The 27,959-nt window shown below is 42.6% G+C and overlaps 1 protein-coding gene across 5 annotated transcripts in view; it reads left to right on the top strand.

The window, feature by feature from the left end:
* LOC126281306 (sorbin and SH3 domain-containing protein 2-like) overlaps positions 1 to 27,959 on the top strand; it is a 239,510-nt gene that overhangs the window by 69,315 nt on the left and 142,236 nt on the right. The window contains exon 1 of one of the 5 annotated variants that reach the window (XM_049980145.1): positions 9,631 to 9,790. The exons of 3 other annotated variants lie outside the window; for them this stretch is intronic. In XM_049980145.1, the coding sequence (XP_049836102.1) occupies positions 9,700 to 9,790 (91 nt within the window). In that variant the 5' untranslated portion in view covers positions 9,631 to 9,699. Of the gene's footprint in view, positions 1 to 9,630; positions 9,791 to 20,695; positions 20,733 to 27,959 lie in introns of those variants that run through there. One more of the 5 variants, XM_049980179.1, reaches the window with a different exon arrangement.

Below are 27,959 nucleotides of genomic sequence, written 5' to 3'. Positions count from 1 at the left end.
TAGAGAGAGCACTTTCCGAGCAGAATCGAACAATGTATGACTCCCTTCCACATACGTCTCGCGAAGCGGCTGCAACGAGACAGTTCGAGAAATTAGAGCCAATACAGAGAGTTAACGGGTGGGGGTGTCCAAGCACTGTCAGGTGATTCGCCAAGTATTGATGTGGATGCAGAAGCACGCAGTCAGATTAGAAGCTGCTTGTCAGAAACGGTGTCAATAGCCTTCATTAAATCTAGAAACATAGAGTCTACTTGAATTGCGTTTTCCACAATATTCATGTCCCTGTGTGAATAAAGAACCAATTGTGTTTTACGAGAATGATGTCCTGGTATGGGTCAATAGATCGTTTTCTTCGAGATATTGCATAGCTGTAACGTAGTATATGCTACAAAATGCTTCTAACAAATCGATATCCTTGGTAAATTGCTCGTCCACTGCGACTGGGTTGACAGTTATTGATGAATCGCTTTACAATGTAAGGACACAGTTCAAGGTGGAGAAACAACACACTTCAGCAGATTGTTCCGTACTAATGCGAGAAGTTTGTTTTGTTGTTTGTCAAATCTCTTACTGTTGCGCAAGTGCGAACTGAACACTGCGACGGCTATTATTTTCGTGTAGCTCGGTACTTTCCTTGGAGATGTGTGAAGCAAATATTGGGGAAAAAATCTTCCCTTTTCCGCGTGGCGTTATAATGGACAAGTTTAAACTCTACATCTATTCGTGTTCTCGTGTGCTGGCGACACCTGCAGCGCTACTCGGGCCGTCATAAGGGATGACCTTGGCTCTGTGAGGGGGCGTGGCTTGTGACGTATGTTGCGTGTCGCGTCGCACCGCCCGAGGAATGCGTACTCGCGCCGAGTAGGGCTTCCGGCTCTTTAACTGGGCCACAACGCTCCAAGAAACGGCGTCTCCTCCTCTAACCTAATGTTCCTGCAGAGCAAGGAAGCTTCATACTCCTAATTCTTCCTCCACTTCTAGCTTTATGTAACGCCTGCTCACCTCTCGGCAAATTTTCATCATCTAAATTGGCCTCAAGTGAAACAGTGCATCATTATTACGTGAATAATCAGATATTGTTTATGCAGGCGATTTCTTACTGAAACTAAAAAACCAACCAATCACATAATTATTCTGTTCATTAAAAAAAATAGCATTGTTACGGTCAGACAGCGGACAGAATGCTAAAACCTTGCAAAAGTTTAAATCTCATAAATTTAGAGAAACTATTGCTAATTGATAGTTTATGTTAGTAGTAGAGCCCGTTTATGTTTAGGAGTAAAGCCCTTAAATTATTTTATAAAAGTTCAAAATGGTGGCAGCAGAATGGCCTCTAATACGAGAGGGAGCGACAGAAAAAGTCTCCAAACTATTAAAAATTATTTGATGTAGGTCAAAAGAATGCTAATTTCTATGTTAAATCATGGTGGACTGAGGTGCACGTAGTTTAGCTGCGTAGTAACACGTTCAACTCGTGCCATACAGTACAAAATAGCCGGTTCCTTAGAAATATTATGCAAATTTTTTTTAAATATTAATGTACAGGGCGACAATTATTAAACTGTTTGAAATAATATCGTCATAACTTATCAACGGTTTGCGTTAGAACGTTTGGCCGCGGGGTTGACGGGAATTAGTATGCGCATGCGATGTTTGAATTAGTGACGAAGCCCACTTTCATTTGGATGGATTCGTCAATAAGCAAAATTGGCGCATTTGGGGGACTGAGAATCCGCATTTCGCGATCGACAAGTCTCTTCACTCTCAACGGTTAACTGTGTGGTGAGCAGTGTCCAGTCAAGGAATAATCGGTGCAATATTCCTTGAGGGCAAGTTGACTACCGAACGGTACTTGAAGGTTTTGGAAGATGATTCCATCCTCATTATCCATAGTGCCTCTGATGTCGATAGGATGTGGTTCATCCGTCCTGGAGCCGTCTTGGAGCTCGAACCCATCAGAGCAGGAGAGTGTTTGATGTCACCCTATGTATGTGTTATACATTATTAGTAGGGAGCAGAGGTATCTTACTGTCCTGTCTTTGTTCATTTCCATTATATTAACTATTACAGTATATAGAAGCATGTTTTAAAGCAGCTGCAGTATGTGGATTTTCTTCTAATTAACGTAACGTGTTGGCAAGGCTAGATCGAGAGCTTTTTTTCTATTCAAGCGACGTATCATTTATCATTTCATACAGACCGCTCCCCCCCCCCCCCCCCCCCCCAGAATACCTCAATTTCAATTTACGCAGAGATTAGGAGTGCCGGTCGCTGTGGCCGAGCGGTTCTACGCGCTTCAGTCCGGAAGCGCGCTGCTGCTACGGTCGCAGGTTCGAATCCTGCCTCGGGCATGGATGTGTATGATGCCCTTAGGTTAGATAGGTTTACGTAGTTCTAAGTCTAGGGGACTGATGATCTCAGATGTTAAGTCCTATAGCGCTTAGAGCCATTTGAACTATCTTTTGAGTAGTTTTTCCTTTGTTCTTGGTAAGATCTTTAAATGTTGTTGTGGTGGTCTTCAGTCCTGAGACTGGTTTGATGCAGCTCTCCATGCTACTCTATCCTGTGCAAGGTTCTTCATCTCCCAGTACCTACTGCAACCTACATCCTTCTGAATGTGCTTAGTGTATTCATCTCTTGGTCTCGCTCTACAATTTTTACCCTCCACGCTGCTCTCCAATACTAAATTGGTGCTCCCTTGATGCCTCAGATTATGCCCTACCATCCGATCACTTCTTGTAGTCAAATTGTGCCACAAATTTCTCTTCTCTCCAATTCTATTCAATACCTCCTCATTAGTTATGTGATCTACCCATCTAATCTTCAGCATTCTTCTGTAGCATCACATTTCGAAAGCTTCTATTCTCTTCTTGGCCAAACTATTTTTCGTCCGTGTTTCACTTCCATACATGGACTTCCTGACACTTAAATTTATACTCGACGTTAACAAATTTCTGTTCTTCAGAAACGCTTTCCTTGCCATTGCCAGGCTACATTTTATATTCTGTCTACATCGACCATCAGCAGCTATTTTGCTCCCCAAATAGCAAAACTCCTTTACTACTTTAAGTGTCTCACTTCCTAATCTAATTCCCTCAGCATCACCCGACTTAATTCGAATACACTCCATTACTCTCGTTTTACTTTTGTTTAGGTTCATCTTATATCCACCTTTCAAGACAATGTCCATTCCGTTCAACTGCTCTTCCAAGTCCTTTGCTGTCTCTGAAAGACCTTTAAAAATAAATCAGATATAGTAATCGTAGAAATCGGTAGCTTTTTATCTTAAAATAAGTGCTACTTAGTTATTCGTCTGTAACGGAAATAAATTTATGAATCATATTCCAGTACTAAATATTAGTAGAAGAAACAACTCATTTTAATTTAAAGTAATTCCCGAAATCATTAAAAGCTTTTAGTGGAAACAGAAAGAACTTAACTTGTTGTATTGTCTCAGCTCTAGTAAATATGCCCATCTATTAAATTGAGTGGAAAGAATGAATATATAATATTTCTCTCATTTTTTAGGTATAATGGTGCAAGCTTTTAACTGTATTCTGCGTGTATAATGTCACGGCCAGCAGCTTCGCAGAAAAAAAAAAAATAGAGCCGTAGTTTTAGGTAATGTACGTTTTTTCATATAGTTCAATAGTTATCACCCTATATATGTATTGGAGGAGGAGATTAGTGTTTAACGTCCCGTCGACTACGAGGTCATTAGAGACGGAGCGCAACCTCGGGTGAGGGAAGGATGGGGAAGGAAATCGGCCGTGCCCTTTCAAAGGAACCATCCCGGCATTTGCCTGAAGCGATTTAGGGAAATCACGGAAAACCTAAATCAGGATGGCCGGAGACGGGATTGAACCGTCGTCATCCCGAATGCGAGTCCAGTGTGCTAACCATTGCGCCACCTCTCTCGGTTATATATGTGTTATACATTATTAGTAGGGTGTAGAGGTAAAATAATAAAAAAAAAACAAAAAACGAGTACATGTTGCTTTAATTTAAATATCAATCTTTATTTACAGTAAAAGGATTATCATGTGTTTTCCTGGCCTCTCTTTGCTCATTTCCATTATATTAACTATTACAGTATATAGAATCTTTTTTTTTAAGCAGCTGCAGATATATGCGGATTTTGTTTTTATTAACATAACGTGTAGGGAAGGCTAGTTCGAGAGCCTTTCTTCTATTCAAGCGACGTATTATTCCGTACAGACCTCCCCCCCCCCCCCCCCCCAATTCCCGCAGGGATTACTTGTTTTTCCTTTTGTTCTCGGTAAGACCGCTAAAAAATAAATCAGAATCAAGTAACCGAAGGAACCGGTTGCTTTTTCTCTACAATAAGTTCTACATAGTTGTTCTAACGGAAATAAATTTCTGAATCTTATTCCAGTACTAAATATTAGAGGTAGAAACAACTCATCTTCATTTAAAGTTATTCCCAAGTAAGGTTTTAGTGGAAACAGAAACAACTTGACCTGTTCTATTGTCTCCGCTCCAGTAAATATGTACATGTATTAAAATGCGTGGGAAGAATGAATATATAAAATTTCTCTTATTTTTTAGGTATAATAGAGCGAGTTTTTAATTGTATTCTGCGTGTGTAATGTCGCGGGCAGAAGCTTCTCAGAAGAAGAAAAAGATAGCCAGATGGGTGGTTGCGAAGTGGACGCGCTGTGTGTGGAACTAACGAGTACAGCCTGTTCCCTGGGTTACAGGCACGCGGTCGCTTTGCGTGACGGGCCGCCCCGTGTTGCGGTCGGCAGGTGGCGCTTTGAAGTGCTGCGCGGGGAAGCGGGAAGTGAGTACGTGGCGGCGGATGTTGTGGCTGTAGGCCCAGGGTCGGAGCATTCCTTCACCGACACGGCGCGGCTGTTGGAACGCACGCTGTGACTCACCTCCCCTCTACGCTAACGTCGCGCGCCACGGACAGTTTCATCTTCATTCCTCATCCGTTCGTAGCGTGAGTTACTTCACCCGCGCAGTTACGTCGGCCTTAAACTTGTGTCATTATTGTGCGGACGTTACAACGCGGCAGGTTTGGGTGGTGGTGATTTGGTTGGTAGTTGCGTAAGATAGCGGTAGGGTACGGGCCTGAACTCTCTCGCTTGCGACACTGCCAACCTCAGAAAGCATTTGCGCAGTAGCCGCTACCGAATAATTTGTGTACTCCGCTTTATTTGATGCTGTTTGTTCCTCGTTGTTTTGTTTTATAATTTTGAAACTAACGACGCGCCCCGGCTACGCACGGGTAGCACAAATCAAAAATGGTTCAAATGGCTCTGAGCACTATGCGACTTAACTTCTAGGGTCATCAGTCGCCTAGAACCTAGACTAATTAAACCTAACTAACCTAAGGACAGCACACACACCCATGCCCGAGGCAGGATTTGAATCTGCCATCGTAGCGGCCGCTCGGCTCCAGACTGTAGCGTCTAGAAACGCACAAGACATTCCGGCAGGCAGCACAAATCTCTTTGGTGCATAAGTTCGTAGCTGTTTTGTTTTGAATGTTGGTATTCCGTTTACTAGTGGTGTATTTGTCGATTGTCATTTTTTATTAGTGCTTTGACGTTGCTAGTGGAGTTTACATATTGTCGTTTTGTCATTTGGAGATAGTGACTGCAACTGTGGACGCTAGAAAATTGGAGTGCCAAGTGGAGAAAAATGGCCCTGAGCACTATGGGACTCCACATCTCAGGTCATCAATCCCCTAGACTTAGAACTACTTAAAACCTAACTAACCTAAGGACATCACACACATCCATGCCCAAGGCAGGATTCGAACCTGCGGTCGCGCGGTTCCAGACTGAAGCGCCTAGAGCCGCTCGGCCACAGCGGCCGGCCTAAGTGGAGAAATTGCTGGCATATTCTTCTGTTTCAGTTCAATAAAGCTGAAAGCAATAGAGGCAGCTGTAAACACTGCGCCGTCTATGAAGACAGAGCTCGGCAAGAAAATGGTTTTCTCCGTTTAAGGACCATCGTTTTGACATTAATGACTCTCCAGGTCCAGGAAGACATTCGAGATTTGATGAAGATCTAATATAATTGCGTAAGCTTCCGCGGCCAGAGTCAGTAGACATAAAAGTTTTCTGGGCTTGGTACCACCTCATTATGTAAAAACTACTGCTGGTATAGAAAAACCAACGTTTCGGGCACGATTGCAGCGGCCTTCTTCTGGGTCGAATGGTGCGTTACAGCTATGCAGTGTCCTTTATATTTTGTTGTTAGTGTTTACTGCGCATGCCATTACGTCATAATTTTAAAAGTTAGTTAGTTTCATTGGTCACTTGAGGAAGAAGGAGAGGTAACTTTATTTTAATAGGTTATTGCGGTGGAGGGAGAACGTGACCTCTGTTGTCCATTGGCTCTTGTGTTACAGGGTGTTTCAAAAATGACCGGTATATTTGAAACGGCAATACAAACTAAACGAGCAGCGATAGAAATACACCGTTTGTTGCAATATGCTTGGGACAATAGTACATTTTCAGGCAGACAAACTTTCGAAATTACAGTAGTTACAATTTTCAATAACAGATGGCGCTGCATCCTGGGAAACTCTATAGTACGATATTTTCCACATATCACCATGCGTAGCAATAATATGGCGTAATCTCTGAATGAAATTACCCGAAACCTTTGACAACGTGTCTGGCGGAGTGGCTTCACATGCAGATGAGATGTACTGCTTCAGCTGTTCAATTGTTTCTGGATTCTGGCGGTACACCTGGTCTTTCAAGTGTCCCCACAGAAGGAAGTCACAGGGGTTCATGTCTGGCGAATAGGGAGGCCAATCCACGCCGTCTCCTGTATGTTTCGGATAGCCCAAAGCAATCACACGATCATCGAAATATTCATTCAGGAAATTAAAGACGTCGCCCGTGCGATGTGGCCGGGCACCATCTTGCATAAACCACGAGGTGTTTGCAGTGTTGTCTAAGGCAGTTTGTACCGTCACGAATTCACGAAGAATGTCCAGATAGCGTGAAGCAGTAATCGTTTCGGTTCTGAAAAATGGGCCAATGATTCCTTTGGAAGAAATGGCGGCCCAGACCAGTACTTTTTGAGGATGCAGGGACGATGGGACTGCAACATGGGGCTTTTCGGTTCCCCATATGCGCCAGTTCTGTTTATTGACGAAGCCGTCCAGGTAAAAATAAGCTTCGTCAGTAAACCAAATGCTGCCCACATGCATATCGCCGTCATCAATCCTGTGCACTATATCGTTAGCGAATGTCTCTCGTGCAGCAATGGTAGCGGCGCGGAGGGGTTGCCGCGTTTGAATTTTGTATGGATAGAGGAGTAAACTCTGGCGCATGAGACGATACGTGGACGTTGGCGTCATTTGGACCGCAGCTGCAACACGGCGAACGGAAACCCGAGGCCGCTGTTGGATCACCTGCTGCACTAGCTGCGCGTTGGCCTCTGTGGTTGCCGTACGCGGTCGCCCTACCTTTCCAGCACGTTCATCCGTCACGTTCCCAGTCAGTTGAAATTTTTCAAACAGATCCTTTATTGTATCGGTCCTTTGGTTACATTAAACCTCCGTTGAAAACTTCGTCTTGTTGCAACAACACTGTGTTCTAGGCGGTGGAATTCCAACACCAGAAAAATCCTCTGTTCTAAGGAATAAACCATGTTGTTCACAGCACACTTGCACGTTGTGAACAGCACACGCTTACAGCAGAAAGACGACGTACAGAATGGCGCACCCACAGACTGCGTTGTCTTCTATATCTTTCACATCACTTGCAGCGCCATCTGTTGTTGAAAATTGTAACTACCGTAATTTCGAAAGTTTGTCTGCCTGAAAATGTACTGTTGTCCCAAGCATGTTGCAACAAACGGTGTATTTCTATCGCTGCTCGTTTAGTTTTTATTGCCGTTTCAAATATACCGGTCATTTTTGAAACACCCTGTATGTACCATGATTGGTGGCCACCGTCGAATGAGAAGTTGGCTGCTGTTTACCAACTGCTGGACGTCGGCCGCGCGGCGGCAGCTACTCGCCGGTAGTGCTCGTGCCTCGTGTTGGCGGTGCGGTCTGTTGGGCTCCGATTGCTGGCAGCCAAGATGGAGCAAACCTGAGTCCGTCCTCCCTGTTCATGTTGTTAGGGTGTTTAAGTATTTCGATGGCCCCTCTGATTTTGCGTTTCGTCATAATTGGCTGCTTGGCCAACACACAGGCTTCGCTGAATTTTATTTCTTTTCCGCAGTCATGGTGACGTTCTGCCACTGCGCATTTATTTTCTGCCACTGCGGGTTTATTGTGTTGCCCTAGACGAATATAACGCTCGTGCTCCCGAATGCGCGTTGCTATTGGTCTACCAGTCCCGCCGATGTATGCCACTCTACATTCGCATTCCTCCTTGTAAACGCCTGCAGTGTGTAATGCATCCACCTTGTCCTTGGTGGAGCCCAGCACGTCCTGGATGACTGCGGAAAAGAAAAGAAAATTCAGCGAAGCCTGTGTGTTGCCCAAGCAGCCAATTATGAGGAAACGCAAAATCAGAGGGGCCATCGAAATACTTAAACACCGTAACAACATGAACAGGGAGGGTGGACTCAGGCTTGCCCCATCTTGGCTGCCAGGAACCAGAGCCCAACAGACCGGACTGTCAACACGAGGCACGAGCCCTATCGGCGAGTAACTGCCGCCGCGCTGCCGACGTCCAGCAGTCGGTAAACAGCAGCCAACTTCTCATTCGACGGTGGCCACCAATCATGGTACATAACACAAGAGCCAATGGACAATAGAGGTCACGTTCTCCCTCCACCGCAATAACCTATTAAAATAAAGTTCCCTCTCCTTCTTCCTCAAGTGACCAATGAAACTAACTGCCTTTTAAAATTATGACGTAATGGCATACGCAGTGAACACTAACAATAAAATATAAAGGACACTGCATAGCTATAACGCACCATTAGACCCAGAAGAAGACCGCTGCAATCGTGGCCGAAATCTTGGTTTTTCTGCAGAAGCAGTAGTTTTTACGTTATGACGCGATACCAAACCCAGAAAACTTTTTATGTGGATTGATGAACATCGTTTAATCGCATTAATCCCTCCTAAAGTCCAGCGCTGGACAGTGTCAAGTAGGATCCTGAAGTCCAGTGCGGGATTGTGTGAAATGCCTTCCAGAAGACCAGTGCGGGACAGTGTGAAATGCCTTCCTGAAGTCGAGGAACATGGCATCAATCTGAACGCCGATGACTACAGCACTATGGACCCCATGCAGATGAATGGTATTAGCCTAGTCGGGCCTCACCACCATCCATTTAGGAGGATTATGGAAAGACCGGTCCACCATCTCTCTGCTGAAGGAAGACTCCTCCCGCAAAAACGATGTCCACAGGAAGAGGAAGCAGGCACGGTCAGGAAATAAGATGACACAAACGGTGCAGGCTGCACCAGTGAAAGTTCTCTGTCGTCGGATGTGTACTGGATTCTCTTCTCGAGATCAAGATTAGCGATACACTGAAAGTCTCGCTCCCGCCGGTCACCAGACATTGGCCGTGTCGCACCCCAGCGGAGCAGCACCGCCGGCGTAATCTGGCCTGTCGGAGCGGCGTGGTGGGGGCGTGGCGTGCTGGCGGCGCTTCTGCGCCTTAGCTCCGCGTCTCGCAGCCAGTCGCGGCTAGAGCGTCGCGGAGTGCACGTCGGAGTGTGGTGGTGTCTCGTAGCGCGGAAGCAGCATGGCGGCGGCCCAGGCGGCGGTTCCCGGCGTCGGGCCCAGGGTCGCCGGGCCCCGTTCTCCCAGCATCGTCTACGGACCCATCCCTTACAGTCAGTGCAAAGTAATGTACAGCGTGTGAGTGTGGCGTGTGCCTGTGTGATGTTCCAAGGCGGCCGCAGTCATTCGTCACCACAGCGGTCGGTAAAATTCTCACGTTAACCTTTCTGTAGGCCTCTGCCACATAAAATTTGTGACTAGATCGCAAGTCACACGACGCGTAGGATCTCTTCATCGTACAAACTGCAACAGTGGTTATAATTAAACTTTCCCTACGTGAGTGGGCCCTCATGACAACTGAGTAATACACTACTAGCCATTAAAATTGCTACACTACGAAGATGACGTGCTACAGGCGCGAAATTTTACCGACAGGAAGAAGATGCTGTGATACGCAAATCATTAGCTTTTCAGAGCATTCACACCAAGGTTGGCGCCGGTGGCGACACCTACAACGCGCTGACATCAGGAAAGTTTCCAACCGATTTCTCATACACAAGCAGCAGATGACCGGCGTTGCCTGGTGAAACGCTGTTGTGATGTCTCATGTAACGAGGAGAAATGCGTACCATCACGTTTCCGACATTGATAAAGGTCGCATTGTAGCCTATCGCGATTGTGCTTTATCGTATCGCGACATTGCTGCTCGCGTTGGTCGAGATCCAATGACTGTTAGTAGAATATGGAATCGGTGTGTTCAGGAGGGTAATACGGAACGCCGTGCTGGATCCCAACAGTCATCATATCTGCATGGCTGTAACGGATCGTGCAGCCACTTCTCGATCCCTGAGTCAACAGATGGGGACGTTTGCAAGACAAAAACCATCTGCACGAACAGTTCGACGACGTTTGCAGCAACAGGGACTATCAGCTCGGAGACCATGGCTGCGGTTACCCTTGACGCTGCGTCACAGACAGGAGCGCCTGCGATGGAGTACTCAACGATGAACTTGGGTGCACGAATGGCAAAACGCAATTTTTTGGGATGAATCCAGCTTCTTTTTATAGCACCATGATGGTCGCATCCGTGTTTGGCGACATCTCGGTGAACGCACATTGGAAGCCTGTATGCGTCATTGCCATACCGGCGTATCACCTGGTGTGATGGTATGGGGTGCCATTGGTTACACGTCTCCGTCACCTCTTGTTCGCTTTGATGGCACTTTGAACAGTGGACGTTACATTTCATATGTGTTACGATCCGTGGCTCTACCCTTCATTTGATCCCTGCGAAGCACTACATTTCAGGAGGATAATGCACGACCGCATGTTGCAATGTTCGACTGCTGCCCTGGCCAGCACATTCTCCAGATCTCTCACCAATTGAAAAAGTCTGGTCAATGGTGGCCGAGCAACTGGCTCGTCACAATACGCCAGTCACTAGTCTTGATGAACTGTGGTGAAGTGTTGAAGCTGCATGGGCAGCTGCACCTGTATACGTCATCCAAGCTCTGTTTGACTCAATGCCCAGGCGGATCAAGGCCGTCATTACGGCCAGAGGTGGTTGTTCTGGGTACTGATTTCCCAGGGTCTATGCACCAAAACTGCGTGAAAATGTAATCGCATGTCAGTTCTAGTATAATATATTTGTCCAATGAATACCCGTTTATCATCTGCATTTCTTCTTGGTGTAGCTATTTTAATGGCCTGTTGTGTAGTAGGTAAATGAAACTTATTGCAAACATTTGTAAGGAAGTGCGGAAGAAAAGTATCGGATAAACCATTGAAAGAAAGACATTTTAATTCTCATATGAAAGGGTAAAGTTTGTTTATTGCCTACCATGTTTACCGTCCGGGTTACGAACGCTGCTCAATGTGACTACCATGTGCACCCAGGGCAGCCTGGAACTGCGCTAGAGATAACATTTCACAGTTGTTCGGAGCACATTGGAACGGTGAACCGTGGAATGTTCAGCTGTCTTGACAGCTACTGCGCTGCTCGAAGATCGCACATTGTTCCCAGCGCAATTTCTTGAACAATGTGAGGCACAATTAGCCCACGGCCTTTCCGAAGAGCAATTCCCAAATCTCCAGTTAATTACTACTTGCGAGTCATGTTCTTGAACCCCGGTGCGGGAAGAGGACCTCTCCGTATTTCTTTAATGCGTCGAAAGGAGCGGCACTATTGTTGCTGTTTTGATGAAACGGCTTTGCGAGTAAAGCCATGCGTACCTTGTCCAGACCCACGTTGACTGTGTGCAGTTGTAATGCAGCCTGACGCTTGTGTTTCACTCCTAAGCCGCCGTACCAATACCAAGGCCTAACGACATGTCACGACACCGAAACTACAAACAACGTAAATCCTGCAGCACACAGTCTCAATATCATTCCTATAAAGTCAGGTTCCCATACGGTAAACAGTTACCTGTCTACACTGGTTCAAGTAGTTTAATTATAATCACACACTGCACAGGGAGAATCAGAAACCTACAGATAAAATTTTGGAGCTTCTTCAGGAATACTTTCTGAGTATTTCGGTACAACGAACCTGGGTTCTCTTCTCGTGGCTTGTTACACAGTGATTACGTTTCGTTTGATTTCTTACTGGTAGAATCTTTTCAAAATCTTCCTTTTTCATTGTCTTAACATGTGTTGAAAAAACTGTTCCGTACCTGAAGAATGGAACACAGCTGAAGTTATTTCTATACTAAACAAGCAACAGGAAAGACACCGGAAATTTTAGAGCAGTTAGTTTACTAAGCACAGGATATAAAATTACAGAAAAACTCTTAAGGAAAGATAGCAAATTATCTCTGACGCCGTAATGTCAAAATGTGTGTGTGTGAATTCCTAAAGGACCAAACTGTTGAGGTCATCGGTCCCTAGACTTACACACTACTCAAACTAACTTATGCTAAGAACAACACACACACCCATGCTCGATGGAGGACTCGAATATCCGTAATGTCAGAAGAACAATCATGCTACAGGAAGGGACATTCGTGTCATGATAATGTATTTATTAGAAGAAAAAATATTGAAAAACGCATTTAGCATTTGTTGATTACGAGAAATTCTGTGATAAGGTAAAAAGACCACTTTCGTGGAAAATATTACAAGTAAAATGTTTTCCTAAACTCGCTGTTGACACCATAAAGAGTGTATAAGTAGATACGAAAATAGTTCAGGTCCGAAAACGTTAGATGAAATTTTAATAAACCGAGGTGTTCTAAGGGATGTTGTCTATCACTCATTTAATTTAATTTATGTGTTCACGACCTAGTTATGAAGTGGAAAAGGTAAAGTACAGTTTGGAATTAAAATAGGATCTACGTACCATTAAGCACTCTATTACATGCTCAAGGCCAGATGATTATATAGAAAACAGAAGATTATTTACAAAACAGCAGCAAATATATTGAGCAAAAACGCCATGTACTACAATTTAGCTGTATCGGCAAATTAGACAAAGATAATGACTTTCAAAGGAACGAATACACGTAGATAATAATAACTTTAGAACTATTATCTCACTTCGATAACGTAGGATTTAATATTAGTTTTTAGTGTGACGAAGACAATGAGACGAAGGTTAATACATTTTAAGCTATCTGCGAAACAATTGGAAGAACTTTGGGAAGAAAAACGGGAAAGAAAATACAAATGAAATTCTATAAAGTTATGGATGTACCTACTCCTGTATATTATTCGGAGTCATGGACAGTAAAAAAAAAAATAATAATAATAAATGAAATTAAAAAACGCATAAAATAATGAACCAAACAATAAGACTAGATGTAATGATCCTTTCAGTCAATGATAAGATAGAAGAGAATATAATGAAGTGGAAGGATCATGTCGATAGACTAGTACAAAGTAGATTGCCAAAAAAATAATGAATTGTCGGCTGACTGGAAAGATAGAAATTGGTAGACCCTGTAATAGGTGAATGGATGATAGAGGCCGGCCTCTGTGACCGAGCGATTCTAGTCGCTTCAGTCCGGAACCACGCGCCTGCTACTGTCTCAGGTTCGAATCCGGCCTCGGGAATGGAGGTGTGTGATTTCCTTACGTTAGTTAGGTTTTAGTAGTTCTAACTCTAGGGGACTGATGACCTCAGACCCATAGTGCTTACAGCCATTTGAACGATTTTTGATGATAGAGACCGGAACACGTGACTATAACACCTAATTATTGGAAGGAGATGACGATGATGATGATGATTCTTACCTTTAGTATCGGTATTGCTTTGAAAGAATCTGCATAACAATGAAAATGTCATTAGTGTGCGCTGTGTTTGGACACAAACTTGCAATAGCTACTTTACTCTTGATCCTCAAGCTTGCATAAGGTACTGCACGGTTCTGCCTCGTGTTTTGTCTTTCCATCAGTCGTAGTTGTACGTCAACAGTGATACACAGAGTCTGCAGCTCGTGGTGTAGTGGCTACCGTTGCTGCTTCTTGATCCCGGGTTCGATTCCCGGCCGGGTTGGGGATTTTCTCTGCCCGGGGAATGGGCGTTTGTGTTGCCCTCATTATTTCATCATCATCATCATTCGTGACAGTGGCTACATTGGAATGCGTAACAATTGTAGTGTGGAAAAATTTGGATTTGGTACGGGCGCCGATGACCTCACACTTCAGCGCCCCACAAAACAAACATTTAACATCAACAGAAATACACAGCAGCGTGGAAATAACTGATAAGGAGTTGATCGATCAGCACTTCGTGTATGGGTTCACTGAGTGCAGTGGAAAAGCGGAATGACGACGTCATGCTCAGCTGTTCCCGCTCAGACTGCCACCACTTCACGGCGGTTTTGCATCTATATAAAGGCGCCCACGGTTAATCGTATCCTTTCTTGTTACCGCGTTTTGGTGATTACGTGAAACGCCTTCTTCTCTGTTGTGAAAGTATTTTCGCGGAAACAATTGCAATTATGGTAACAAAACCGAATAAATCATAATTACATTATCACTCCGTAACGAGCCACCGGAGACCACAGGTCACGTATACCAAACGTCCATGAACATCCTCCGAAATTTTGTCGGTGGAGCTCTGGTTCACACTGTATACAATAATTACGTTTGTCATATACAGGATAGTTATAATTAGGCATTTATAATATAAATTATATATATTAAAGTTTTGCTACTTGAGACAATTAAGACGGAAAACTACTTACCGTATGGGAACCCAGCTTTATAGGAATGATGATTAGACCGTGCGCTGCAGGATTTGCGTTGTTAGTAGTGTTAGTGTAATGACTTGCCGTTAGGCGCCGCTACAGGTGCGGTGATAGAGTTGAAACACAAGCATCTGTATAGGTGCTGACACAGTCTACATGGGTCTGGACAAGGTGAGCAGGGCTTTACTCGCAAAGCTGTTTTAGCAAATCAACAGCAATAGTGCTGCAGTTCTCCGCGAGTATCGACGCATTAACGGAATTCCGGAGACCACCTCTTTCCGCACCGATGTTGAAGAACATGATTCGGGAATTCGAATTAACTGCCGATTTAGGAATAGCTCCTGGGAGACGCCGATGGCCAATTGCGCTACACATTGTTAAAGAAGTTGCATAGCCATGGCTGAGACTGATGGACGCAATAAGTGATCTTCAAGCAGTGCACGGGCTGTAGCGTCACGACAATTGAACATTTCGTGGTCCAGCTGAGCTGTTTCGGGTAGCAGTAGAGCAATCCCTAGTGCGGTTCCACGCTGTCGTGGAAGCAGGTGGTCGTCACACTGGGCTACGTTCGTAACCTGAAACGTAAACATAGTACACAACTAACAAATGTTACCCTCTCATATGGAGATTAAAATATGTTTCTCTCGGTGTATTATTCGTTATTTCTCTTTTTCACTTCCTTACAAATGTGCCCACAAAGTGTCGTTGTTCCGCGATGAGTCGTTTGTCATGGGGTCCCTCTCAAGTAGCGAATGTTTAATTATAACAGAACTGTGGATAACAAAAAGTTCCTCCGACTTTTGCAATAAAACGTCTGTTTTTTGTTGGTGAATAATGCAACCAGTCACAAGTACTTTTAAAATGTTTTATTTTAATGCCATAACCAGTTTCTTATTACCACGCCCATCTTCAGTTGCTAATGTTTCCGATTACATTGATGTTTTCGTCATTCAGTTCTTTTTTTCATTTCATTTACCGCGTATTTAGAGATTTGTTGCCTAGTATTTTTAAAACATGTCGTAAATTTTACAGTTTTTCATGTCGTAGCACGAAATAGTTCCCTATTCCAAGCCAATATTGTATTCAGCAGTAAAAATCGAAGTTAATAATAATATGCTACAAAGAAAAATTAAAGTAAATAACGGAAACGGAGGTTGTTAAATAAGAGTGTTAATAATATTGTAGAAACTGAAAGAAGTTCAAAGATTATAAGAAAGATTAGAGATGAGTCGTAGATACGTGCCATGGAAGTACAAACGAGTGGAGTGGGGTGTTGGTGGAGAGGCTACCTCGGAAACACGTAAAGCCGCGCACCTAATGGTGATTCCTGTTGTTACTAAGCTGTGTGCCAATATCTACCATACGGAGTTTACAAAAACTTTTTCCGTTAGCAAAATGGCGATCGCTCCTGCACTGTACGATTTCACGAGATCTAGGGTGGACAAAATAAGTACGTTAATTTTCTTTGTAACTATACACGTTTCGCTTATTCATATTAGGCATCAACAGCGGAAGATAATAAAAAGAAAAGTATGCAAATATAGATATTTGTTTAGTATATCTGTAGTGCCTCCTGGCGGTACATTTGCATTGTGTAGCTAGTTACAACTACCTGGTTGTGATTTATCACTTGCTTTAGTTTTCTGTTCTTTACGTGTATTCATACAATCGTGGTCCATCACAATAACATTTTGTAAATAGGTGATTTAAATATACTGCCCGAAAACACTACAGATTCTTTAAATAAATGTGTAATTAAATAATATGCATTGTATTATAGATCAATAGTGATACATAGCCCGAATAGACGAAACATATTAGGCTAGAAAGAAAATGAACATTGTGTTGCAAAGGACGGATTTTTACAATCATTTGCTAAAGGTAATTCAAGTAGCAACTGAGAAAGAATACCTTCAAATATTAACAAAAATATACAATCTTTAGTAAGGTAACAGTTTTATCTGCAGAAGGGTCCCTACTCCCGAAGCTGATCGTGTGACTGGTGATCCTATCATGAACTGTGTGTGGTGCAGCCACATGTTAATATTTTACAACCACGTCCTCACTTCCAACTAAAATTGAATATTCTAGACATGGTTCAGTTGTACTCGAAAGCCATTTTTGTACACATAAAGCTGCCTAAAACGTTATTGTGCCGCAACTACTTTCGACAATTTACGTCATCACTTGGCAGACTTTAAAGCTCGCTTTGGTGTAAATCGCATGTCCATTATTGTTAAATGTATTACACCCTTAGTTAATGTAACGTCTTTATAGTAATGGGCGTGTAGTGTACACCGTTTTAAATTTTAAAGTGTGTCAGGTGATTATGAAAATTGTCGAGCATAGTAATGTTGCCATGGCCATGCATAAAAATCTTTCGGGAAACCTTAGCACTCTACACAATCTTCTACAAGAACTGATGTACCATTCGCGAGAAACCACCACAGGTTGTCATTTTTTCTCCATAAGCCACTTTAAGGTATGTGACGGGATTACTTATGATCTCACCATCACCTCTTCCCCCTTTCACATCAGCCGCCCCCCCCTTTCCTTGTTGAATTCAGGGATGATTTGCGGAAGGAACGAATGCCCCCATTTGAAGTCGAAACTCTCCGGTTTTACCGTCAGGGTCATTTCGCGTCACGTATGAGAGAGAAAATAATGCTTCGCCTTGCTCTTCTTGGAACGTGCGTTCTCAGAATTTTAAAAATGAATCCGTGATGCACAACACAGTGCTTGTATCGTTTGCCAATGGAACTTGGTGATCTCACTAACGCTCTCGCGCTTGCTCAATCAACCCCTGGTGAAACGTGCCGCTCTTCCTTGGACCTTCTGCTGGCCAGCAATCCTCAAGAATCAGTCGAACGAAGCTTTTATAAGCTACCTCTTCCGTGGTCAAATTACGTTTCCGTACGAATCGTCCGGTGGATCAGTCCTGCAATTAATTTCTCTATAATAAAATCCACCTTAAGTCGCTTCGATGCATATTACTAGATGCTACGGTTCCGAATGTTTGCGATAGCGAACAATATTCTTTTTCTTTTGCGTCGAGGTAGTGGTGGACGATATAAAAGCAACATGAAGCGTTAAGTAACGCTTCTCCCCTTCATATATTTAATCAGGTCACTCACCTGGTACTATCTTACCGCTCACGTTAAACTCATACAGCAACTAAAAATTGCATGTGGCAAATGAAAAAAAAAATCTTGTTGTGTTATCATTTTACCGAAACATATGACCCCAATGTACTAAAATACAACAAAATAAATAACATATTTAAGAAAAAATTTATCATGTTCGTCAAAGATTACCAACCCTAAAACAGAAAGCAATCATAGATGTTCTTCTTTGTGACTATATTTTGGCACCTAAATCGTGCAAAGAGTCCTTGCAACATGTTCAGTCACCAAATGTCTTTCCGTCCCTGAAATGATTTAGAAATTACATCAGCATGTCTGCACTCTTGACACCTGTGTAGTAATACTAATCTACTCGGTTAGTAATACTGCAGCAATGTTAAATGCTGTGCGTGAGCGAAGAAAACCAATGTGTGTGAGTCGCGATTCTGAAGAAGCGTATCTTCCTAATTTCTCTGTTAAACGGCCAATTTTTAACACCATTGTAGGCTTTGCCGTGTACACGGCTGCGGTTGTTTCGGCCATTACAATGTCTGCCCAGGGTGAAAGAAACTAAAATAATTTTAGTGATTAGTTTTGGTACACAAGTGTGTTAATCGTCTCATGTTTGTCTAATTTAGTATTCTTCAGTTTACAAAATCCTGACATATTACCTGTTTTTAAAACATGCTCTAAGTAGATATAACAAGTTAAAAACTTTTTATTTGTTTTCGGCTCCTTAAAGTGAACTAATCGAGTGTTCTTGTACCTTCACAAATGTCATTTTTAGCAAACAAACACCTTTAAGCTGCGCACAAAATATTTGTTCTTCGACTGACCTTTGGGAACTAGACCACATCAGCATACAGTAGACATATGTTTGTTAGTTAAGAAATCACTGCAGTTCCCGCACACCGGGCGAAGAATAAATATTTGGTATGCAGCTTAAACTTGCTTTCATGTCGCAAAATCTCGTTTATGAAGTACTTTTATGGAGAATATGGAATACCATACATCGGAAATGCCCACGCGTTCATGTTAACACGCGGGCACAAGACTCGCCTACTTTCAGTTTCAAGGGGAGAATGTATATAGAGGAACCACTTATCTGGTAACTTAAATTTTAAATTCATATGAGAATGCATAAAAAATTTAGGTAATAAGATAAGTGAAAATGTAGCCAACAGAAAAGAGGAAGAACAAACTATTAGAGAGGCCAAAAATAATGCTTCTGAATAAAAGGAAAATGCTTTGCCAAAAAAAACTGTAAATAGTGAAACGAGGAAAAAACTGATGAAAATCTGCTTCAGGAGCATGGTACTTGATGCATGTAAAACAAAGACCATTAGCAAAATCGAAATTAAAGCGTTTGTGGTATGCTGTTAAAGATAAAAGGGACGGATAGAATCACCATCCTGAACTATTTCGAGAATGGAATGAACGTTAAGAAGACAATCAGACGAAGACGACATGAGTAAAATGGTCACATAATACTCCACAACCATCTCCTTGTAAAAAGTATTAGAAAGAGCTATGCAAGGAAAGAAAGCACTAAGGAGACATTCTTAAAACAAGCCGTAAATGATGCTGGAGTCAATAAATATTCCGGCATTAAGGAGTTAGTTTGGAATAGGTTCAGCAGAGCTGACAACCAATGAAATATTGATGATAAAGGAAGAATTTACCGTTACTTTCAATTTATCCGAAATTGCCGAGCACACAGACATTGCAACACAGAATTTTCGAATGTTTTGTCAAAAGGACGTCCACCTTCATGCTCTTATAGAGACACTTTTCGCTATTACTGTTCTTAGAATGCTTTGTCATGTTACAAGCGGCTTATAAGAGAGAAATTATTTCTGTTTGCGGCACTAACTGCATATGTAGACGTAGAATAACCCAGAATATTTATCTGATGCTTTATGGACGTTGTACCTGAGGCACAAATCGGATGCTTTGCTTGATTCTTCGTCTGGTCGCTCTGTGATGTACTTCTTTTTTAATCTTTCATTTTTCTCGTTATCTGTCTTTCGAGACGCAAGAAGTTTATGCTCAGATGGCGGGTATTTCCACAACCAGTATTTCCAATACCAGAGCATGCACATTTAAATTTGCGCTACTTATCTCTTTATCGTAAGCGTAATCATAATACTTGAATTAACTGTATCTATGCTTTGAGATGCCTGCACATTAGTTAGGGTCTTCATCTTATATGTATATGTGGATATATTTCGACAACGGACTCCCAACATGCCAAAGACCTTAAAGCGGTGAAGTATCATATCTCACAAATTTTCATTCATAGCGCTTAAGACGATTGTTTATACACAAGTAATTAAACCAAGTGCATCTATATACCGTGTTTTCCGCGCTAGTTCGTAATGAATCGCTTTAAAGTGCCATACTTACAACTTCAGGGATTGCATAAAGTGTAAGTGAAATTCAGAGATTGCATAGCGTGTAAGTAAAATAACACAACTTAGATGAAAAAAAAAACAAATATTTGTAGCAACGATGATTATAAAATTCATTAATGCTCGTTTCACTCGCAACCGTTAAGCTGCGCTATAAGGTTCTAACGTAATGAAAACATCAGAAAACAACGGAAAACACAGAAATACTTGTGACAACGAAGATGGTGAGATTGAGCGATTCTCTTTGGCTACCGTATACTATCACCTGATTGGCTGCGAACAACGATGACAAATTACCAACAGTAGCGCGTAACCCAAGATCCGCGGGACACGGTAAGTGCACTGTAGCCAAATAGTCGAATTTCTTACATTCTATCCTAGTTTCTGATACGTATTTCGTTCGTGACGTATTGTTAGCACACAGCTATAAGCTTCGAGGAATAACCACAACGCTTTCCACTTGCGGAAATAATTTGTACGCGCTGAAGAGGAAAGAAAGTTGTTAGCAAAAGGTGTTATGGGAATTTTCAAGGTGAAATTTTACTTACGGCCCGCGGCGGCGGTGTGCGGTGGTGTTGGCAACTACCGTTGAATGCTGGGAATTGTGTGACGTTCATATTAACGCAAACATTTTCTTGTCAAGTGTTGGCTTTACGAGGACAATTAGCGGGCAAGGGTACATACAACAACCTGACAACCATAGAGCAGGAACAGCATCAGTTATTTACTTCATGGCCGGTCGTTGCCAACATCACCACAATACTCCGTCACTGCGGTAAGTGAAATTTTAACATTTATCAAAGTTTACTCATCCGTAACGTATAAATCCTTCCTTATTGCTTCTAAATGTGACGCTGACAAACGAAAGTTCCTAGTGAATTGTCGTTAATTGAGTGTATTCTAGTGTTTGCTGTCGTCTTCGATTCAGCGGCAATTTTCCCCACTCTGTGGCGGTACGGGTGACGATTAAGTATTTTCCTTTGTCTTTCTCCTACAAGGCTCTTAAGCTGTGGAACTGTTCGTTCGAGCTGTCACCCTGGGCCATGCGGAAACTTTCCTGGTTGGTCCCATAGCTAATCATTTACAGTTTTCGTACAGTCAAAATCATTTATGAACCGGACTTAACACAACCAACAACAAAAAGAAAGCTTTCGTTAACGTCCTAGATTACGAGAACGAACACCTAGATACAAGTGTGAGGTACCCAAAGTAAGAAGCAATTGAGGTTATATTCTTTATTCCTATTACCGACGTATTTTTTTTTTTTTTAATTTGTACCCATATTTGCTTAACAACTTAACTTTTACGTCACCTCCTTGAGAAAAGCAGGGTGTTTTCTATTTAGTTGGTCTCTGACTTCCATCATCTGTGTATATTCTGCTCATCTGTAGTATATTAAGTTAGTTTTTGTAGCGGTCTGTCAGTCTTGGTTGCTTCTGGCGTACTACTTCTACAGATAGTGATTTGCAATTTTTGTACAACTAAAATCATTTATGATGCTGACATAAAACACACAATCAGCAACAAAACGAAAGCCCTCGCTATCACTCTCTATTGTGAAAAGACGATATAGATACAAGTATGAAAAAGGACAGTGAAATGAAATTGTAATAGCTGTTTGGCTGCATGCAGATTACAGTTGGCGAAAATGTCGCATAACTATACTTTTTTGTCAACTAGCACACACAAACGAAAAACGCCGTTAAGCTACGTGGTAGGCACCATTGATTTACGACCCAAAAGTACTCTGTATGGGCGAGTTTCGCAAAATGATACTACTTTCAACACCAAGCGTCCTAATGCATAAGTGTTACTCATCAAAGTTTTGATAATTTACAACGAAATATCTCTAGTTACATAAATTATTTAATGCAAGGTGCACTTACGTTCTGCACAATTTGCTACTTGTTACGTCTGTGACTTTTATGTTTGATCATATTCTATGAAAAATATCCCTTAGAATGGTCAGTCTCGTGTTGCAATCTCTTCAATACCCACTGCACATATTACACCCATTCAGCTGAATACGCTGTCATATGCAAGGAGATACAGATCTGAGGTTGACGTCTATCACTAATCTTGGGCCTACGATTTTTCAGTAATGTGCCGTTACATTGCGAAAATAGATTGCAAGATATCAGAGGTATTTTTTTGTTCATTTTTGATACATTTATACTCATCTGATTAATCTTTAACTGCACAGTATGTGTTAGTACTCCGTTCTCAGGCCGCAAGTGGCCCATGGGGACCATCCGACCGCCGTGTCATCCTCAGCTGAGGATTCGGATAGGAGGGGCGTGTGGTCGGCACACCGCTCTCCCGGTCTTTATGATGGTTGTCTTTGACCGGAGCCGCTACTGTTCGGTCGAGTAGCTCAATTGGCATCACGAGGCTGAGTGCACCCCGAAAAATGGCAACAGCGCATGGCGGCCTGGATGGTCACCAATCCAAGTGCCGGCCACGCCCGACAGCGCTTAACTTTGTTGATCTCAAGGGAACCGGTGTATCCACTGTGGCCTACAGTGTGTGTTAGGTAAGACCTAAATTTTAACATACTTTTTAAAAATATGTTGATTTCAGACTAAACTTTTTAAATAAGTCTGTAATCTCCTTGAGCAGCTATATGTGCAGTTATGTTCCCAAGTGCAAGATAATGTTTTGGGTTTTTCATTTATGTTTTATTGGTAAATGTTAGGCGTAATCTTGAGATTTGGTCATTGAGAACCCCCAACGCTTGATGCAGATTGCAACAGGCTGACCTGCGCAAGAAAACGCGACACTTGAGTCTCTTAAAAAAATATTTTAATTTTTTTGTTTTAAATTCCAGTCACATTTATGATATTAATCTACTGTTTTGTGATAAAATATTGTGGTACAATCCCATCTAAGTGTCTAATTGTGAAAAAAGTGGCGATCATAAACAAATTAAGCCAGAGATGCGGAAGTGACAGGAATGGATTCGCAATTAAGTAAATATTGAGGAAGCTCGTGAAGGTACTGCACCTTTGTTTTGGTTTTGTACACTTCACAGAACTCTCGTCGCATCTTCAGAAGCGGCTGTTACCTCCTCTTACATCAATCACGGGGTACAACGTTTGAGGCATGCTGCTGACCAATGCTGCAGTGTCCTCTTGAGGAAAAGGCTCTTATTCTTTCAGTATAAGGAGCGAAAGGCACAGTATACTCCTAAAGGATATCCTCCAGATATTGGTGTCTGTAAGCCTCCACGAAGGTCATATCCGTTCTTGCACACATTCTGATTCTTGCCCGCGCCATCAGAGAACCAGCCTGAGAAGGCGTCCTGAATGAGAATGTGCAGAAGGAATACTTTCGTGAAGGGCCGAGGACTTTTCGAGAGCTGCCTCTACCTCATATGATTGTAGGCCAAATCGCGACTTAAGGGTCAACAACACTCTCTCCCATTGTTGTACTCTCCAGGAACGATAGTTCTTGTGCGATGCTCTCTGTTGAGTTCCTCGGCCTGCAGCAGGTGTGGATTGAGATCTGGCTCCTTCCATTCTTTTGTAGACGGTTCTCTCACTAACACTGATCCTTCAAATTCGTGCTTCAATGACGGTGGAATAATATATTTATGCCGTGTGGCTAGGGCCTTCCGACGGATAGACTATTCGCCTGGTGCAAGTCTTTCGAGTTGACGCCACTTCGGCGACTTGCGTGTCGATGGGGATGAAATGGACAACACAACACCCAGTCCCTGAGCGGAGAAAATCTCCAACCCAGCCAGGAGTCGAACCCGGGCCGTTAGGTATGACACTCCGTCGCGCTGACCACTCAGCTACAGGGGCGGACGGTGAAATAATGGTTGTCGGCAACGTGAACTTGTAGCAGTGCCAACGTTGCTCCTCTTGGGGCCGATCCTAGTTTCCTTGCATAGCCTCCAGTACCTCTGTACCTTGTTACGGTTCTGGAAATCGTGGAAGGTGTAGTTCTCAATACTTGCACAACGTAATGCATGCTGCGACCACATTCCACCAAGCTTCCATAGCTTTTGTGGGATCTTCAGGGATTAACGACATGTTCACTCCAGAAAGCTGATAACGATAGTGACACTAAGATCATGCAAACGCCTATGGTTGTAAGGGAAACAATACAAGATACTTACAACATTATTTACTTCATGGCACTGACATATACTTTTCAGCTTGCTGGGAAAAACAAGTAATGCTAGTGCAATAACAAATCGACGCTTCATTGTTTGCCTGCAAATCAACGACGATGATATAACCCATCCACAAACATAGTATAATGTGCTACATTTTGATTAAATAGATAATTAAACATCATTTATTGTTGTTGTTGTTGTCTTCAGTCCTGAGACTGGTTTGATGCAGCTCTCCATGCTACTCTATCCTGTGCAAGCTGCTTCATCTCCCAGTACCTACTGCAACCTACATCCTTCTGAATCTCCTTAGTGTACTCATCTCTCGGTCTCCCTCTACGATTTTTACCCTCCGCGCTGCCCTCCAATGCTAAATTTGTGATACCTTGATGCCTCAAAACATGTCCTACCAACCGATCCCTTCTTCTAGTCAAGTTGTGCCACAAACTTCTCTTCTCCCCAATCCTATTCAATACCTCCTCATTAGTTACGTGATCTATCCACCTTATCTTCAGTATTCTTCTGTAGCACCACATTTCGAAAGCTTCTATTCTCTTCTTGTCCAAACTAGTTATCGTCCATGTTTCACTTCCATACATGGCTACACTCCAAACAAATACTTTCAGAAACGACTTCCTGATACATAAATCTATATTCGATGTTAACAAATTTCTCTTCTTCAGAAACGCTTTCCTTGCCATTGCCAGTCTACATTTTATATCCTCTCTACTTCGACCATCATCAGTTATTTTACTTCCTAAATAGCAAAACTCCTTTACTACTTTAAGTGTCTCATTTCCTAATCTAATTCCCTCAGCATCACCCGATTTAATTTGACTACATTCCATTATCCTCGTTTTGCTTTTGTTAATGTTCATCTTATATCCTCCTTTCAAGACACTGTCCATTCCGTTCAACTGCTCTTCCAAGTCCTTTGCCGTCTCTGACAGAATTACAATGTCATCGGCGAACCTCAAAGTTTTTACTTCGTCTCCATGAATTTTAATACCTACTCCAAATTTTTCTTTTGTTTCCTTTACTGCTTGCTCAATATACAGATTGAATAACATCGGGGAGAGGCTACAACCCTGTCTCACTCCTTTCCCAACCACTGCTTCCCTTTCGTGCCCCTCGACTCTTATTACTGCCATCTGGTTTCTGTACAAATTATAAATAGCCTTTCGCTCCCTGTATTTTACCCCTGCCACCTTTAGAATTTGAAAAAGAGTATTCCAGTCAACATTGTCAAAAGCTTTCTCTAAGTCTACAAATGCTAGAAACGTAGGTTTGCCTTTTCTTAATCTTTCTTCTAAGATAAGTCGTAAGGTCAGTATTGCCTCACGTGTTCCAACATTTCGACGGAATCCAAACTGATCCTCCCCGAGGTCTGCATCTACCAGTTTTTCCATTCGTATCATTTATTTATTATGTACAGCGTTTTTCGTTCCGATACTTGCAATAAGTCTGATTATTGCCTTTTGTTATTATTCTTGCGTCTCTTCCGTCTCTTCCGTATAGTGTGTGTGACAGGAGATTTCAACAGTTGCCAGTCTACAACGTCCACACTAAGCAAACCACAATGAAGTGCATGGCAGAAGGATACTCCTCGCAGGATCACGGATAGGGTTTTCATCCAGTTCCTCATACGGAGTGCGTGCACGATATGAAGGAGGCCGTAACCTATTCTCAGATTCCTCCCATAATTCTGGTTCTTGAAATTTCACAAGTAAGCTTTCAGGGAATAGTATTCGTCTATCTTGAATCGTCTACCAGTTGAGACTCTTTTTTAGCATTTCCGTTACGCTGCATTTAGGGTAAAAAAGCCTCGAATTATTCATAACGCCTTTCTCTGTATACGTTCAGTCTGACCTGTTACTCCTGTTTCGTACAGCTCCCAGGCACTTGAACATTATTCTTGTAGGATAGGTTGTACGAATGTTTAGTAAGCAACCTCCTATGTAGACTCATTCTATTTAATCATTCCAGTTAATGTCTCTACAAATTGATACGTTGAGATATTTGTATGAATTAACTAATCATATTGTGATTCATGTCTTTAAGTTTTGCGTAGTTTACAGTTTTACATTTCTGAACATTTAAAGTAAGTCACCAGTCTCATCACTGAAATTTTATCAAGATCTGACTGCAAGTTTTGGCCGTGCGGTTAAAGGCGCTGCAGTCTGGAACCGCAAGACCGCTACGGTCGCAGGTTCGAATCCTGCCTCGGGCATGGATGTTTGTGATGTCCTTAGGTTAGTTAGGTTTAACTAGTTCTAAGTTCTAGGGGACTAATGACCTCAGAAGTTGAGTCCCATAGTGCTCAGAGCCATTTGAACCATTTTTTTGACTGCATGTTTTTGGCCGAGCGGTTTTAGGCGCTTCAGTCCGGAACCGCGCGACTGCGACGGTCGCAGGTTCGAATTCTGCCTCGGGCACGGATGTGTGTGATGTCCTTAGGTTAGTTAGGTTTACGTAGTTCTAAGTTCTAGGGGACTGATGACCTGAGCTGTTAAGTCCCATAGTGCTCAGAGCCATTTGTACCATTTTTTTGACTGCATGTTTGTCCGGCTTTTCCAGATATACTACATTATAAGTAACTGCTTCGAATGAATACTACTCTCTGGTACCGGTTACTGGATAATTGCGTGTTACCAGTACAGCATATGAAGAACGAGGATGCTCGTGGAAGCAGCTGGTTGCAGCTCCGGCGCTTAGGCTAATATTATCTGAGAGGGCGGAACCTCGGCTGCAGAATTACCTTCCGCCCTTCCGCCGTCTGTGTCCCGGGCAGTTACGTAACGAACCCCCAAGGACGCATATGCAAGATAGGTTCATTATCCTTGACTCGAAGAATAAATCTTATCAGTGTTGTAAGCGATGAATCTGAACTACCTGAAACGCTGAACATCTTTCTGTGAACATACGTATAGAGTTCACAGCCCGGCAAACGATGGAGAAATATTTAGCTACCTTCGGATAGTTTTGCATGCCGGTCAATGACATCTACAAAATTGCGCCAGCCATGGCGAGTGTAAATCACTTCCACCGCGCAATGGAGGGCTAATCTCGTTCTTTGTAGTCGGAATACTGTCAAATAAGAGGTATTTCAGAACAGTAGTCCGATAGCAGCATCCAGTATTTTGACACTCTAGTCCTAAGGCTCGTATTATATTGTGAAAGATCTTCGTGAAAGAACTATTAGAGACGTTTCTTAAGATATTTAACGGTTAACTAGGATGATTATCATATATCTTTTATAAATATTGGAGAGGGACCTTAGCTTTCATAAAAGTTTGCTCACAAATCTTTTATAGGGCCTAAACGGGGAGTACTTTCTATAAATCATATGACAAAGTGTCAAAGGTTAAATGTTAATATCCAACAGAGCTTTATTCAGCGTTAGTTCTGAGTTTACATTCATTCATTCTTGTAGAACAGCA

The sequence above is a fragment of the Schistocerca gregaria genome, chromosome 1, assembly GCF_023897955.1.
Source record: "Schistocerca gregaria isolate iqSchGreg1 chromosome 1, iqSchGreg1.2, whole genome shotgun sequence".
Taxonomy (NCBI): Eukaryota; Metazoa; Arthropoda; class Insecta; order Orthoptera; family Acrididae; genus Schistocerca; species Schistocerca gregaria.
The sequence above is the reverse complement of the archived record's forward strand: the minus strand, read 5'-3'. Positions and strand labels throughout refer to the sequence as shown.